Source organism: Spermophilus citellus, assembly GCF_964194105.1.
Source record: "Spermophilus citellus genome assembly, chromosome: 14".
In the NCBI taxonomy this organism is placed as follows: domain Eukaryota; kingdom Metazoa; phylum Chordata; class Mammalia; order Rodentia; family Sciuridae; genus Spermophilus; species Spermophilus citellus.
Genome location: NC_138194.1, coordinates 83,894,430 through 83,911,379, shown reverse-complemented (window position 1 = coordinate 83,911,379; position 16,950 = coordinate 83,894,430). Strand labels below are relative to the sequence as shown.

General features: G+C 39.3%; 1 protein-coding gene across 1 annotated transcript in view; it reads left to right on the top strand.

The window, feature by feature from the left end:
- The window catches only part of EXT1 (exostosin glycosyltransferase 1), a 261,804-nt gene that overhangs the window by 229,594 nt on the left and 15,260 nt on the right, over nt 1-16,950 (top strand). The window contains exons 4-7 of the mRNA XM_081265623.1: nt 3,327-3,446; nt 11,686-11,818; nt 14,200-14,318; nt 15,416-15,511. Coding sequence (XP_081121749.1) covers nt 3,327-3,446; nt 11,686-11,818; nt 14,200-14,318; nt 15,416-15,511 — 468 coding nt within the window. The remainder of the gene's footprint in view (nt 1-3,326; nt 3,447-11,685; nt 11,819-14,199; nt 14,319-15,415; nt 15,512-16,950) is intronic.

The following is a 16,950-nucleotide window of genomic DNA, read 5'->3' as shown; positions in this document are numbered from 1 at the left end:
TAAAATTGGGTTTCTAACTCTGTTATTGATTCTAATTCTAGTGATGCTGGCCAGTTGGCCAGGGGGTGGGTAGAGTCTAGCAGTCCTCTCCCTAAAGGAGGAGGTGAACTGTCTGTAACCCAGGGCCCTGGGTTAAGCAAGCGCAGCCCACTATAGCTCCAGAAACAGTCCTTTTGTCTGATCCTCATGTCTGTCTGTGACTTGTGGGCCTCAGGGACTTCAGAAACAAAACCAAGGAATTTCCAAACCAATGTGGCCTGGAAATGGCAAAACCTGTGTATTAGGGATAGCTCAAACTTTGTTTCTTAGGAGTTCACTGAGAAAGGGTCTGGAGATTTTGTGAAAGGGCTGCTTTTGTAGCAATGATTCTCCTTTATGATTCCATAAGGAATCCTTGCTTACATCCTGAAGAATGGATCCCCCCGCAACTCTCCCACATACACAGAGAGCAGATAGATGCCAAATCATCTACTTGTAAAGACCAAACAAAAGTGATAGATCTGTTCCTTTCCATGTTTCCTTTTTTTCTTCCTTTTATGTTTTTCAAAATATATGCTTATTAGAGGAAATTTGGGAAGTAAAGGAAATACTTTAGCCATAATTTCTCCATTTACACACCAAGGCTCCCATGGATTCTCTGTGAACAGGTCAGGAGTTTGTCTTGGGGATGGGGAGCATTCTGGCACTCAATTGTAGATGTCTAGTTTCTACCATTTCACCCAAGTTCATGGGTGTTTCACCTTCTGAAGTAACTTTTTGGCTTGACTCTGAAGACTGTGCTTTCCATCCCCCTCGCTCACCCGGCTTGACGATATTCTTCCATCTCATCTGCACACTGTCTTTGCACAGCTGCCTCCATATTGAACAGCGACTGTACTGTCATTAACAATGGTTTTAAAGAGTTGGCCCTGAGCCCAAATGTGCGCTCTGGGAAATGTTTTTGTTATGTTACAATTTTTCATTTCCTGTTTTAGAACAGCTCAGATGTTTTTATTTGCATATATTCTTGTCATCCTGTCATCGAGAGAGCTTATGGTGGTGGCTTTCCTATATCTATCTTGGTAGATTCTATTAGTTTTGTTACCGTACCTGACCTTTTATTAAGACTTCATTGAGTTCTTCAAGTTCCAAAACAATCCAGCCAAATTGGAATTAATTTATCACTTTCCCATACCTATCTCTTAGGACAAGCAGATTAATAACCAATAGCCAAATGCCATTAAAACTTGGAACTCTGTCCTTTCAATCAATTGGAATTGTCTTCCAGAGCCCTTTACAGAGCTCTGTCATAACACGAGTATCACATGCACAGGCTGATAAGACACATGCACCAGAGCAGGAAGAGGAAACTGTGGCTATGTCAGAGAGGGGACCCTCTTGTGGGGTGATCAGTGCTACTCCTCTTGCTTCAGGACCACAGCAGACTCAATTTCTGGAGACCACCTGGCAATGATAGCTTTAGGCATCTTTCCAGTGGATTGGTTCCTTGCCACGATGCTAACCTACATGACTCAGAAAATGCCATTGACATTTAGAAGAGGGCATGATTATGAAAATTGAATATGATAATTATCTTTCTAATTTTCCTTTGGCGATCTAGGCAATTTTCAGTGAGTAAATAAAAATAAATTTTCTTTGACTTACCAAGGATTCATGATATGAATGATGCTCTCTACCTCCTCCAAGGATATTTTATTTCCACTTGACCTTGAACTTTGTAGGCTGTTTACCTGCCAGTGCTGTTTCTTTACCTGCTGCCCCATGTTTTTTTCAGTGTTGTAAATCCAGATATACCATTTAGGCCACAGATTTAGTGTCTAGTTTTGAGCATTGCCAAAACAAGTGAGCTTTTCCTTCTGTTCTTACTGCAAAGCAATTTCATCGCTTCTCTTAAGGAGAATCTTGACACAGTGTGCTACCATTTTCTTCTCTTCTAATGGGAACTCAGTTATACGCTTAGTCAATGTCATGGGTAACTTTCCTATTAATGCAGCTAACAGAGCATTCCTCCTCAGTCCAGGCTCCCATGTCTGTCTGATTAGTCATGCATTAGAGAGGCAAGCATGCAGAAAGAGGTGAGCACAAAAGGGCAGTTGCTAATCACAAGGAATCTCCCCTAAGAATATAGAGTCCATAAATGCAATAGACCTTGAACTGTAGGTGAAAATAGGAAGTAAGCCCAGAAAACTTGCCAGAAACACAGGAAATATATTCTACATGTCTAGACCCAAGCAGGTTCACATACAGATACTAAGCATTTGGCTAACTTTAAGCAGAATCAATGGTCCAGCTTAGAATAGCATTGCCCTGATGATAATAGTAGCAATAAGCCACATGGATTAAACTTCCCATGTTTTAGGCACTTTGCTAAGTAGGTACTCACATAGTCTTGATTTCAACTTTATGATGTTAGTTCACCCTATTTTATAAATGAGGAAATGGAGATCACCTAACTTGTCCAAGGAAACACAGCTAGTAAATGATAGAGTCAAGAATTCTCCTTGGTCTGTTTGACTCCTATGCCCCTGTGCTTCACCACTAAGCAATATTGCTATTGAAAACAGTGATATTCCTGTAGAGACTTTAGGTAGTGGTGCTCAGTTCACCTCTTTTGTCTTAAGTAATTACTACATAAAAGCTACTCTCGTGACCTTAAGATGTGTGCAGCAGTATGAACAGGACATGAGACCTTTCTTCAGGTTTGTGCGGCTTGGCAGAGAGTAGTGTCTGACTAAATGTATATGGTGTTTGAGAGCTCCAGTCATATTGGGGTGTGGGCTGGAGCCAGACAGATCCAGAGACTGCAAAGGATCAAGGGGGAGTGAGCAAGGCTGGGCACTTAGAAGGGAGTAACCTAATTTCATGTTGGATGGGGAGACTCAGAAACATTCTCTAAAAAGTCCTTTTGTAGATATTTACGGGTGACAAGTCTTACTAGTGCTTGGGAGACTTTCCCCAAGGCCTTTGGCTTCTCTTCTGTACAATTTGGTGGCCTATGTTCAGGTCAAGGATTTCTGAGACTCCAAGAGGAAGAAATAGCCATGGTGACTGTAGGAACACCCTAAGCAACGGATGAGAGCTCCTGAATCTTAGAATCAAACTAACTTCCAAGTATTAAAAGCCTTTGAGGCTGATTCCCTGAAGTGTTGTTTAAATCTGTTGTCTCTTAGGCACATTTCTACTCAAGGGTTGCTGATTTTACTAGACCTGTGTGTTAAAAGCTGAATGCTGGAAACAATTAAGATGTAACCCAGTTGGGTTGTTTTGATCAAATGCATCTCTTTGTTTTACGATTATAATTACTATGTGTTCACCTTATGTTACAGATTCCTTCTACAATCAGGTCTATTCATCAGGATAAAATCCTAGCACTTAGACAGCAGACACAATTCTTGTGGGAGGCTTATTTTTCTTCAGTTGAGAAGATTGTATTAACTACACTAGAGGTAAGTGAGACCGCTTGGCTCCTGATCTCGAATAATAATTCTTTATTCACTTATATTTTGCTATTGGTGGTGTGTGGTTGGTCAAAGGGGCAAAACTAAATTGTCTGTACTTGGATATGTCAGTGACCCTTCTTTGACTGCTTTCCTTGCTCAGCAAGCACCCTGGTTCCTGACATATACCAAGAGCAAAAGCAACAGGGGGAGAAATTATGCTCCTTGACTCTGAGATTAACTCTGCCTTACATCATTTCAGGGATATGTGGGTAATGACTATTTTCCTGTCATTCACACTCAATGGCATCCTTTGAAGACCTATTTCTGGAGCCATTTAGAAAAAAAAAGATTGAGACTAAGAAAAGGGAAGTCCTCTATAACTCTAAAAATATGAGTGGTTTACTGGGCACCAGAGTCTCTGATGGCTTTGGGGGACAGCAAAACTAATTCTCAAGACATATGTAAGCTAATCAACCAGCACCTATATTGCAAGGTTATATTAAGAGGAAAATTAGGATTACACCCATCTGGTGCAGAAAGTGTTAAACTTTATGAAAGCCAAAGATCTTTTAGGTAGACGGATGCCCATCTTCACATTGCTTTTTATTTTTTAAGGCAGGAGGGGAAAAGGGACGGGAAGCATGCCAACGTTAAAAAGCTTTGGAAGTATAGCAGAGAGCAGTGGCCTGAGGCTACACCTGAGCCACGCAAAGAGCTAAGAAAAGATTTAGGAAACTGCACGCTCATGAGTTACAGGCTTGCAGGAGTGGGGGTGGAGATCCCCTGGGGAGTTGCCTCCTGGAGGTGACTCTGAGGTGTTCACAGAAGGACTTGGGGACATTTATCACCATGCTTTAGGAATATTTTCTTTGGAAATACTGTCTTTTTATTTTTACTCTAGAATCTAATGTAGTTTGGAGCATACACCGAGAAGTCTGAGTTATACCAAGGAAACTAAGTCACCCTGTTTGGTCCACATGTCACTTTACTTACCCTAGTGTGTACTATAGTCAGTGCTGGTCATAGTGCACTGGAGGTTTGTCTGACCCCAGCTTTACTGCAGCTCCTGCTGCCACCCTGAGACAAGCTGCCCAGTATCCTCTCCTGCATGGCGTACATTGTTTTCATGCTGGAAGTAGGTGAAAAGGGTTGTGCAGGACCCGCCCCCATCCCCAGGAAGGCAGCAGGGACATGGTGACTGCCAGGTGCTTCCTTATTGCAAGCAAACTTTTCTTATGACTCCACAAGTACCTCAGTTAAAATGGAGTTTTCATTTGTGTTCATAGCAACGGATTTGAATATTTAACAAACAATCTACTTTTTTCTTCAATCCTTTTGTCTACCCAAGATCCTGCCTAGGCCCTTCTTTAACAAAGATGAGTATTACTTTTCTTTCTTTTCTTTTTGGAGTGGATAGTGCTTTTATCAAAAAAAAGTATGTGTTTATTTTAGAAAGCAATAGAAAATCCTTGCAGCCTTAAAAAAAAAAAAAAGCATATAAAACCACTGTCAGCATACCATAGAGTCCCATGAACACATATACATTAGTGTTTTTATACACCAATTTCAGTTTGTTTTGATTTTTTTTTATTTAAAACAGTGTCTATTTATACTTGGATTATAACCTGTTTTTTTCTGCATAATGACATATCATTAATATTTTCTCATGTCATTAGATTTTCAACTATTTGATTATTTTTCAAAATTATCATAATGACTATCTAATATTTTATTTATAATATCACTTCATACATTTGCAGGGAGCAGGGTGGTACTTAGGGTTGAACTCAGGGACAACCTTCCACTGAGGTACATCCTCAGCCCTTTTTATATTTTCTTTTTCTTCCTTTGGAATGGGGTCTTGCTAAGTTATCCAGGCTGGTCTTAAGTCTGTGATCCTGCTGCCACAGTGTCCCCAGTTGCTGAGATTATAGGCATGCACCACAGCACCTGGCCTGATATTTCTTAATTTTAAAAATTAATTACCAATTTGGATACATTATAATTGTCTCTGGTTTTTCATCATCATACCCATCATCAAAACAAATAGCCTGAAAGCTAAATGGTTGCACAAAGTCAAGATTCTGTCCTTCTGAAAAATCCCTTTAATTCTATATCCTGGTTCAGAGAATATGCTACATGTTAAGATTTCTAATGTGACTTGTCAGTTTTCCTGCAGCAGAAACTTAACTCATTTAAACTCCCTCTGGCTTATATAAGAGGACTTATTTTGACTATTTTGTTTTTTACCCCTTCTCACTCATAGTGGACATTATAGCTTTTAAAATAATAAATCATTTTCTTAATTTCTATTTCTGGGGATGCTAGTAAAAACAAAGACAAGGAAAAATCACCATGATATTATTATTACATTTTTCTTATTAATTTTTGCTAGAAACTTCCCTCCCCAGGTAACCCTGCAGGCAACCCCTCTACCACAGAGCTACATCTCCAGCCCTTAATTTTTAAGAGCTTATTAATATTAAATAACCCTTTGTTTCTTCTGTTATACATGTTTCCCCCAGTTTATGACATGCTTTTCAATCCTTTCCTTAGGATTAGGCAATATTTTCATCTACACTTCTCCACTTGCTACTTTTTAGGAAAGATATTTTGACTCAAAATTTTATTTCTCTTGTGTGTAGTTATGTAAATATTTATTTAGAGATGGAATCTCATTATGTTGCCCATTTGGGTCTCAGATTCTTGATCTTCTTGCCACAGCCTCATAAGTATTAGTATTACAGGGGTGTGGCACAATGCCAGCTTTGTATTTAGTATGTATGCACACACAGACACACAAATAAATTTTTCTAATACATTCATGGCTAATTTTAACTATCTAATCCAGATTGCTTTTATGTACAAACTGTGTTAGAAAATCTAACCTTTTTCTTTTCTTTGAATAAATAAGTTTTTGTCTAGTTTTCCCAACATATTTCTTAAGCTCTTCTTAGTATTTTCACACATCACTTTTATGCATCTTTGGGTGTGTTTCTGGCCTTTTGATTCTGACCTTTTGTGTCTATCTCTAATATGCCCAGATCATATGTTTTAATTTTTTTTTTACCTTACCATGCCACCCAAGGGTAAACCTATTTACTTAACCAGTCTGCTATTAATTACTATTGATGTTTCGAATTATTTATTTTTTCATAGGTAACAGTCTCTATCCAAGCAGTGACTTTCTGCATGTGTTTTAAACTACATCTCTGCCTATTTCTTTAGGATGGAGTCCCTAATGTAAGATTATTGGGCCAAAGAGTCTAGGCATTTTGAAGGCTCAATTTATTTTGCCAAATTACTCTTCAAAAAAATTGTTTCAGTCTAAACCCTCACAGACTTCCTGGCAGAGACCCTGTCTTGCTATATTCTGATCAGCCTTAAAGGTTGTAACTTAAGCACACATATGCACACTTTGCTAAGTTGCCATTTGAAAGATAGTGGCTCATTTGTTTTATTTCTTCAGAGTTTGGTCTTGCATGGATCTGTTTCCTTGTCTCTGATGTTAGTGCTCCGTTATCCTAAACTAATAGTTGTTTGTGTTATATTCATCTGAATTCAATATAAAGTTCAGCCATTTTCATCTCTGAAAGGCCTACTTCCTTTGAATTTAAGCTGTGTAGTTCTTTATCAACACAGTTATTTTTTAAAACACTAAAAATCACATACTTCATTCAGATTTATAGTGGCTGTCAAATCTCTTTATATCAATCCAAGATTGGGTTGTAATAATTTGACCTCTCTACCAAATTATGTAGAGAAACCATTCACTTTTCCCATCTTAATTCATTACTCCAATTACCCCCCAAAATCAGCATAAACAGAAAAGCAGAGAAAGTGGCAGAAAATGCCATCTGCACACACAAATAAACAAAGCCAATGTGTTAAAAATAATTTAAGTATTGTATATAAAAAATGCCCACTTTGGATGATAAAAGTCAATTGATCAGCGCTAGAGTTCCTCAGATATGAGAATAATCAAAGTTACCTTTAGGCAGCAGAGACCTGAGGATTCTTTGCTCAAAATATTATGTTCAGACTTGAACTCTTAGTCCTTCTTCTTTACTATTATTCCAGACCATGGAAATGGAATTACTGGGTCTTTGGAGACTATGAGCTCTAGAATTTTATGTGATGCTCCCAGACACAATTAAAGACAGGATTCCACATCCTTCTTTCCAAAACCCGGGTCAAGGCACTAGAACAGTTCATTTGTGAAGCAAGCTGTCATAGTGGAATTCTGATGGTTTTTCCAGTCTGAGGGAAATTTTCTTGTCCTGTTTCTTGGAATTAAGGGGCTATTTAATCAGTGCTAAGCTTTTTAGAGCAGGTATATATTGTGCACATTGAAAAGTAATGTTAGGGCCAATGGTAAATTACTACCAGGACAGTATTCCTTCATGGACTCCATTGTTTGTCAGAGCATTGCACAGTTACCTGGCACTCAGGATTAAACCATATGCTGAGTCAGAATCAAGATGAGCAAAAGAAAAGAGCATGAGATTATAATGATATATGGAAACAGCTAATGGTAACTAGGAAAGCACTGTTTGTGGGAGATTTGTGAAGTTTTTCCCATTTTCCTCTTCAGTTATCAGACTGTGAATATTCAAACTATAGTATTATTGATCTTGTTATTTCAGCAAGGTGGTATATGGTGGAACTGTGTATTGGGCAACATTGCTTTGGTCAAAAGCTCAAATCAGGACCACATAGAATGACTATAACCTATAACAGATTGCCCATTATTTTGAAAAGTTAAGATGGCACATAAAAAAAGAAAAAAATAAGGAGCCTGTCATTCTTTCATTTAAATTTGTAAGACATATCATCTTTATTCCAATAAAAAAGAAATATTATCTTTATTGAGGGTGCCATTTTGGACCATAACAAAATATTATTGTATTATGTGTGTGTATTTGTGTGTGTGTGAGTATTGATTTTCTTTACAGCCAAAGAAGTGTCCAAATGTGAAGTCTCTTACAACAATAAAGCATAAGCACTAGGTGCGATGAAAGAATTCTGGGAGCTGTCCAGTTTAGTGATAGGGAGAACTGGGTATTAGAAGAGGAAAAATGATCTTTCTATTTGATAAAATGAGATCCCTACTCTTTCAAACTTCTGCCAAATCAAGTTGATATAAACTTTTTAGAAAGATGCTTGGCAATACATGTGAATGGCCTCGATAACATTCATATTCTTTACTCAAGTCCTAAAGAATCGATCCTTAATCTGGAAAAAAAAAATGCATGCATAAATATGTTCATTGCTTTACATGGAAAAATTGCCCTATTTATGGTCATTTAGAATAACTAAACCATGAAAATACTATGGAAAATATCCATATAGATAATATCTGTTACAGCTGTGCACAAATAAGAAAAAAATATACCTAGAAAATGAACACAGGGACAAGGATTTTTCAAGTCTTAAGTATAAACACTTAAGCAGCTATTCTTAAATCCTAAGAGATTGTTACAATTAATGTGATGCTTTATTATTTTATTACAAATGAGGAAAGTGAGATATAAGGCGGCAAATTGCTTGGCCAAGGTTAAATTCAACATTTGCTATTGCTCTCATACCTGTTCTGGTATTTTCTTGTCTGGATCCATTTGAAGAGAATATAAAATGCTTATTAGTATTTCAAAAGAGTACCTTAACTGATTATCATATCCTAGAAGTTGAAAAGATAAAAATGTTGTGATACTGAACCAAAGAGATAATAATAATGAAAAGCGTACCACTCAGAGACCTGGAGGGAAGGTGCACCTCTGACATCTCTGAGTTTCATGTCCTTTGTGTGTTGGTTGGATTTACAATGCTGTCTGTTAACAATTCATTCTGTGTCTTGATATCCAGACTAGACTATATACTGAAAGGCACGGACATTTGGAAAAACAACAGAAAACAGGATGTAGATGAAAAAAAAATACATAAAGAAAAATAAATTAGATAATGAGTTTAGATTTGGAAGGTATAAATAATGAAGGTACAAAGTGAAATTGCTAACCATGTGAAACCCCTTCATATCCATGACAGTTTTCTCACAGTTAATGGGGAGGCAACAGCATTATAACCCATCGTTCTTGTACCATGGTGAATAAAATCCATATTTTAGCTATGTTCCTAAAATCTGCACCAAGTCAGAAACCTCTGCCCAGCCATATGAAATTAGCAATTTTGATCTGAGTGAAAGATAAAGTTCAGATATCATTGGACCAAGATATGCGCACTCCTTTAAATTTCCTCCCTGCTTTCTTCCATCTCTCTCATTAGGAAAATAAATACGACAAGATTTTCAAAGATTAATGTAGCCCACTTTATTACTTGTTGAGTCACCATGTGGGATGAGACAAGGGTGTAAATAATTTAGCAAATAATAAAACTCCATTTCAAATTATTTATACCTAAAGTCACATTGTATTAAATAGAGATCTAGAAAATGGTGATATGGACCTTCAATCTCTCCTTAACATTTACCTTAAGATTTTATTCTATTTTTATGTTTGTTTATTTATTTATTTATTTTGGTGCTGGGGTATGAACTCAGAGCCTCATACATGCTAAGCACACACTCTCACATGCACAGGCACACATGCACGCGTACTGTTATGCTCGAATTCAGGACCCCCAGAAGACCACCAGAGACCAAGATCGATGTAAGCAGCAAAGAGGTGTTTATTGCGAGCTAGCCCGGTCCCCCACACACACAGCAACTGGTGAGGCTGAGAGGCCCCGAGCCCAGGGTTTGCAGCAGTTTTATACACTCTTTGGGGAAGGCAGGGACTTCACATACATCATAGCATCTCTTAGCAAATCATCACACACCTCGGGAAAATCATAAAACAACTCTAAAACATGATCAGCACATTCACTGGCGGGAACAAGGTAGGTAAGGCTGATGGGTTAGTACAAGAGGGGGATTCATTTGAACTGATTGGTTTAAGCCACGAGTGGAGTACATGAAGAACTACATGGTTTCCCAACATGTTATCAACCACCATAAACTACTGGGAGGGTCATCTAGCATCCCAGGTATTTTCCCTGTCTCATGCTGATTGGTGGTTGCTAGGTCCTTACCTAGCCTGACTGAGTCAGGGACACCTGGCTCCAAAGACCTCTCCTGTTATTTGTAGATAAACAACTCAGTAGGGTGGGTATGTGCCTGAGTGTTCTGTGGGTCTTTCCAAGGACAAGGGTCACGCCCCCTTCCTTGGACAGGCTTTGCTCTGAGGTAGAGGCTGGTTTTTCAATACAAAACAAAAAAAGCCTGGAAACGTGAAATTTTGTATCAAGTTAATGATTTTCCAAATCTTACCTTTTTTTGTGTGTGTGTGTGTGTGGTTTTTTGGTTGTTGTTTTGTTTTGTTTGGGTGCTGGGGATTGAATCCAGGGCCTTGTGCATGTATCCAAATCTTATCGTAAGGAGTAGATGATATAATTATGAGTTCAAAGCCCTGAAGTAAACCAATCACTTTCAACTGACAAATGATTTGAGATGGAAAAGTGTTTGACTCTAAACATACATTATTTAATGATCTGCAAGGTCCCAAAATCCAAAGAAACTTGAACTAGCTTGACTATTCTTAGTCTTCATACATTGTATTTCTTGTCCTATTACACAGGATGTTTTGAATGATTTTTAAGTCAGTACTTTTAGAGGTTGAGATACAGGAAAATTTCAGCTCATCAGAACCCAAAGTCCCACAATTGACTTTGGAAGGAAAATATTATAAGCAAATAAATCTACCTCCTGGATTAAGGGAAATGATCAAAACCCCAACAGCCTGGAGAAGGTGTCTTGCCTTCCATATGCTTGAAGTTGGGTCTCTGCATGGTCCACATCGACCTCTGTGTACATGGAGAGTAGATCTTGCTTTTATTGATCTGGATCCATGCTAGATGCCCTACCATCAAGGACAGGTTGTCTGCACCACACACTCTACTTCTAAATGAGCTTCGACTCATCCATAGAACAACAAGATGGAATTTATGGTTAAACTGAAGTTTTAGTAGGACATTTGTGTAGCCATAATCTCTTTCCTCTCCTGTTTCCCATTGCCTGTTGCTTCTCTTTGTCTTGCAGATGCTTTTAATCCATAAGAATGGGGGGATGGGGGGTGGGGAAGGGGGTAGTGTCAGTACTTTGAATGCCTTAGTCCCTCAGATTTGGATGAACAAGATCCTGATCAAATATCAGGCTCTTATCCTCACTATGTGCAATGTTTTTGTTTTCTAGATTATTCAGGACAGAATATTCAAGCACATATCACGTAACAGTTTAATATGGAACAAACATCCTGGAGGATTGTTCGTACTACCACAGTATTCATCTTATCTGGGAGATTTTCCTTACTACTATGCTAATTTAGGTAAGTGCATTCCTTGCAGACAGCTGCCTTTGCTTACACTCCAGGTGTGACCCAAAAGGACAGACCCCTGATTCTTCTGTTCTATAGTGGGGTCTTCCCAACTGCCTTCCGAGCCCCATTGTAAATGGCATATCAAGTTCAAGAATTATAAATCCAGTAGAGCACTGAAAAGTGAGGACGGTGGTGTTGGGGAGCCTCGTTTCTCATCGGAGAAGCTACTCTTTATATTTAATAGAGTTATTTCTTATTAAAATAGAGGATCCTCAAATTATGGGTCATTTTGAATGTAATAATGTTAGCTATAAATTTAGGTCTCTTCATATATAAACTAGAGTTAGAAGAGCTCTCCCAACTTTTTTTTCCCCCAGTCTCTATCTATACCAAAGAAAAACTGAATTAATAAAGGTAAAGGAGAAATAACTAGGAATGTATGACAAGGGCACATTTATTAATTCTCTGAACATTTATGGTGCTCCGCTTATATGCTGTTCTAATGCAATGCTAGGTGCATGGAATAAAGGGTCAAATAAAATACATCTCTGCTGTCAAGCAGCATTTAATCTAATCACAGTGGGGAAAGGGACATGACAGGCAGAAAGCTCCACAATAGGCCCCTTCTGCTGCCACAGACGTTTCCACGGTTTGAGCCCTGGTGGCTCTCATGGTACCCAAGCCTTGGACGTTGTCCTTCATCAGAGCACTACAGAAACCCTGAGATGGTAAAGCATCTTGCAAGTTGCTGTGGCAGAAAGACTCAAGATTTCACTCTAGGCTATTATTTTCCAAACCATCTCACCATTTTAAACTTACATGTTTAACATGAAACCAATAATATGAAACACAAAGAAATCCATAGCCTGAAGTACCCACAGTGAGTGACACAGAACCCTTGAACCCAAACCAAACATGCTATGGGGACCATATCAAATTCAATGAACAGTCCAGATAGGGTAATACATTTAGAATTTAGTAATTGTCCAATGAAGACAGCAGTTAAGAATTTTCATTTCATTTCTTTTAGAGCTTTGTGATTTTTACTCTGAGTTAGCACATTAGAAGTGTGTCAAGGATGCTTCTTAAACTATTATAGGGAAATCTAAAACCAGCAACTTGTTCCCATTGTTAAAAATGCAGTTCCTCAGTTGTGTTTATTCTTTCTTGAATGTTTGCCTAGGTAGCGGGGCCATTATATTCTTTCTACGTTACAAATAAAGTGCTGATCAGATGATATAATCTTCTCTACAGAACTCTAACCTTGATCCCTTCGATATAAAGCTTAACTCCAATGTCCCTGTGCTCTCTTGTTCTCATTTAAGCTACTAAAGCCAAATTAATGGCTCTAAACTAATGAAGTTTTAAAAGGTTCTTAACCTAATTCTAACTTCTTATGGGTTCTTGTGGGAAGACTCACCGGGAGAAGCCATCTCGCTGCTTTGTTTTCTCTTTGGTGGTCGTGGTTGTGTTGCATATGTATGATCCTTCTCTACCCAGGGCTTCAGAGCACACCGTGTGTAGGAGTCAGCATCACATACTTTTGGTCTCAGATATGTTACTGCCTCACAGAGAAAAGATTCCTGGAGTACTGGGGCTTCCTTTCCAAAATCATGATTCTGGTGGGAGGGGATGTGGGGAAAACAGCCAACATGTACTGAACTCATATGATTTGTAAGTCCCATTCTAATTGCTTCATGTGCATGAACTTTTTTAATCCTCACAGTAACTCTGAAGTTTTATACTGTTACTTGAAGCCCCATTTCACAGCTGTGGGAACTCAGAGATTTAAGTACTTTTCCAAGGTCCCACCACTACGTGGTAGAACTCAGATAGAACCCTAGCCTAGACAGGCAGGTTCTGGGTGCTGTTCTTTTAACCTTTGTCAGTTGCTTGTTATTATTTGAAATACTATTAATCAGGCAAAAAAAAATTGTCAGTTGCATAATTAAGAATCAGATACATGCAAACCCCTGGGAGAGAGAACACATTTGTGTAAATTCATATTGAGATAGATAGAAGTGAACTGGAAGAGAAGATTGCTTGAGAGTGTGAGTGGTGTGTGTGTGTGTGTGTGTGTGTGTGTGGACACTGGGACTGAGAAACTGAAGAAAGATGCAAGAAACATCACTAAAGGAGGGAGGGAGTGCCACAGGAAGAACCTGGGAATGGACATTAATCTGTCATGTTTTGAGGTCTCTCGAGGCTGAGGCAGTAGTTAAGTAGCAGCTTTTCACCTCATTTCTGTTCTGTCAGGACGTACGAGGCAAAGGGAAAATATGCTACAAGGGAACATTAGCTCCAAGGTGAAGCAATGGAGCAAGAAGGAATCATTTTCTCAGTCTTGTTTTTCAATGTTCCATTAGGCCCCTCTCTGCTTTCCTTCGCAGGTTTAAAGCCCCCCTCCAAATTCACTGCAGTCATCCATGCGGTGACCCCCCTGGTCTCTCAGTCCCAGCCAGTGTTGAAGCTTCTCGTGGCTGCAGCCAAGTCCCAGTACTGTGCCCAGGTGAGCGCACCTGCCCTCTTCTCCTCAGCAGATCAGAGATTCCTCCTGGCTCCTTACCTGTTAGATGCTTGGCTCTCGGGGCTCATGTAGCATCAGACCCTGTTACTCTCCTTTCATGGGCCAAGTCTTGTTATTGTTTCCATCAACCCAAAGATTCTTGGAAGTAAAACCTGGCACAAGTAGGGGTGGGTTACAGAAAGACCTTTGCGCTATTGTAGATTTACACACACACACACACTCAGAAACGCACACTTTAAACATTTCTATATGTAAGTATGTTATTTTGTTTTTAAGTGTCAAAATGATAAGAGTAATATCAGAAAGGCCCCTGGATCACCCGGAGCTGCGGGATGCTAAGTTCAGTAGAAGAAACGGCCTTGTTGGTGTCAGGAGGCACCAACTTTTCTTTCACAACCATGACTATAAAATTAAGAGCAGAAGATCATGACTATGATAACAGTATTTTTCAAATCAGTATTGCCCCACGTTCTTTAACAGTGGTTTTTCTGATTTGTGAATTAGTATATGTAAGAAGGTTTATAAATGTGGAAAGAATCAAATCATGTTGAAGCACACATGTTTTTGAACTAAGTGTCTTTATTGGAAATTATAAAGTCACATAAAAATCAGCAATCATTCTGGAAACTCCAAACATGAGCTCATCCTAGATCTATCTTGAATTCTTTTATTTCGCCCACATTGCCTGGCATAGCGCAAGTGTACAACAGATGTTCAGATGTTTAGTATACATTTTTATGTAACTTGATCAGAGTTGATCTTCCTCATCATCGTAAGATATCAGAATTTTGGAAACTACTTTATTAAGCTCCAGCAACCTTGAAGTTACTTCTTTCCTCCTACCCCACAGACCCATTTTTAGGTTGTGCTTTCTGTTCCTTTCCTTGAAGTGATGAGATTCTCAGGGTTGTATGGGAGCGGTCTCACTTTGGATTTCAGTTTTGGTGTTGTCCCTTCTACCTGACTGGACTCTCCAGCTTCCCTGTGGCTCTCTCTATCTACTAGAAGAGCCTTTGGGTTAGAGACCTGCATTAGATACACCTAAACCGGCCATCCATCTAATGACCTGTTCCTTTCAGATCATAGTTCTATGGAATTGTGACAAACCTCTACCAGCCAAACACCGCTGGCCTGCCACTGCTGTGCCTGTCATCGTCATTGAAGGAGAAAGCAAGGTAGGCCTCAAGTTCCTCATGGGGAACCACCATGGAATCTTTATTTCTTCACGGGCCACTGTTGGTGTTCACCCTAAAAGAGTCAACCCCATAAGAGCTCTGCATATTATGCTTTCTAAAACTGCACTTGTCTCAGAATATCCTTAGCTTTAACAGCCATCAGCTTTGGAATCAGCAAACCTGGGTCTTAATCCCAAAACTAGTAACTTTTGACTTTGTGTGTGTATATATATGTATATATATATATATATATATATATATATATATATATGTAAGTTCTTAGAGCTTCATTTTCCTCATTCACAAAGTAGAAATAACGATGCATATCCCATAGGGTTGCATGAATTCAGGGCCTGGCAATAATAACCTTTCCACAGATCTTGAGGATGGTGGTGCTACATGGGTTTGCTTGATTATGAATCCAAATGAACTGTGTCTTTCAGAAAAGATGTTAGATAATTTCCTCACAGTTACCTAAAAAGGACATTTTCACCCTAATTTTGTTTGGGTGCTTCTATCCAAAGTCTCTCACTGGGGCTGCTCTCTGATCCCTGCTTCAGATCTCCAGTCCACTCTGCCCAGCTGAACGCTCTTGGATCATCTTGTGGCCCTTTGGATACTTCGTTTGCTAATGTGCTAAACTGACAGTGGATGCCAAGTGTCATCTGGCCATACCCAGCCTTCTCGTCTTTCCACTGTTTCACCATATAGATACCGTTGACCATTAAGTCCCTCTCTCTACTTTCTGTCTTGCCATTTGCCTTAAAACTTGACTGCCGTCCTCAACTCTTCCTGTTTGTCGTCATTCCCCTACGTCCTTTAAGCCCTGTGTACCAGCTACTACTCCTGGAAACTTCCTCTGCTCTGGGCAGCAGGTGGCGAGCTCATCTCTCCAACTTCTGCTTGTTGCTTTCTTGTAGATTTTCCCATTGGTGAAGAAATCAGTCGCTACTAAATGAAATTAAGTTGGATGAAGCAGTGTCATCTAAGAGGCTAACTTTATCATTACTCAAGGGATCAGGTCATGAGGGACTGGCTCCCACTAAGTAAAACACCCCTGAGCCAGAATAACAGAATATCAACTTATTGGTCAAACCATTTGAAATCATCATCCAACTCCTCAAAAGTGACAGTTTCATATGGCTCAACCTAGTGCATAGAAGAGTTGCCGTGGTCGCCCAGTCAGGATCTATTCAGTTGCCATTTATGATGCCTACTGTGTGCTGGGCACTGTGCTCTAGGCTTAGAACACCATGAGGAACCAGATAAATGCAGTTAATGTTCATAGGGCTGGAGTCCAGCCACATGCTCTGGGCATCAGTCGTTCTACCCTGTCAACCCTAGTTTCCCAAAGGGACTGGCACACAAAACTCTTTTGCCCCCAACCCCTTATATCTACCTTCCTAGAAGAACAGTCTGTCATAGTAACTGCAGTGATC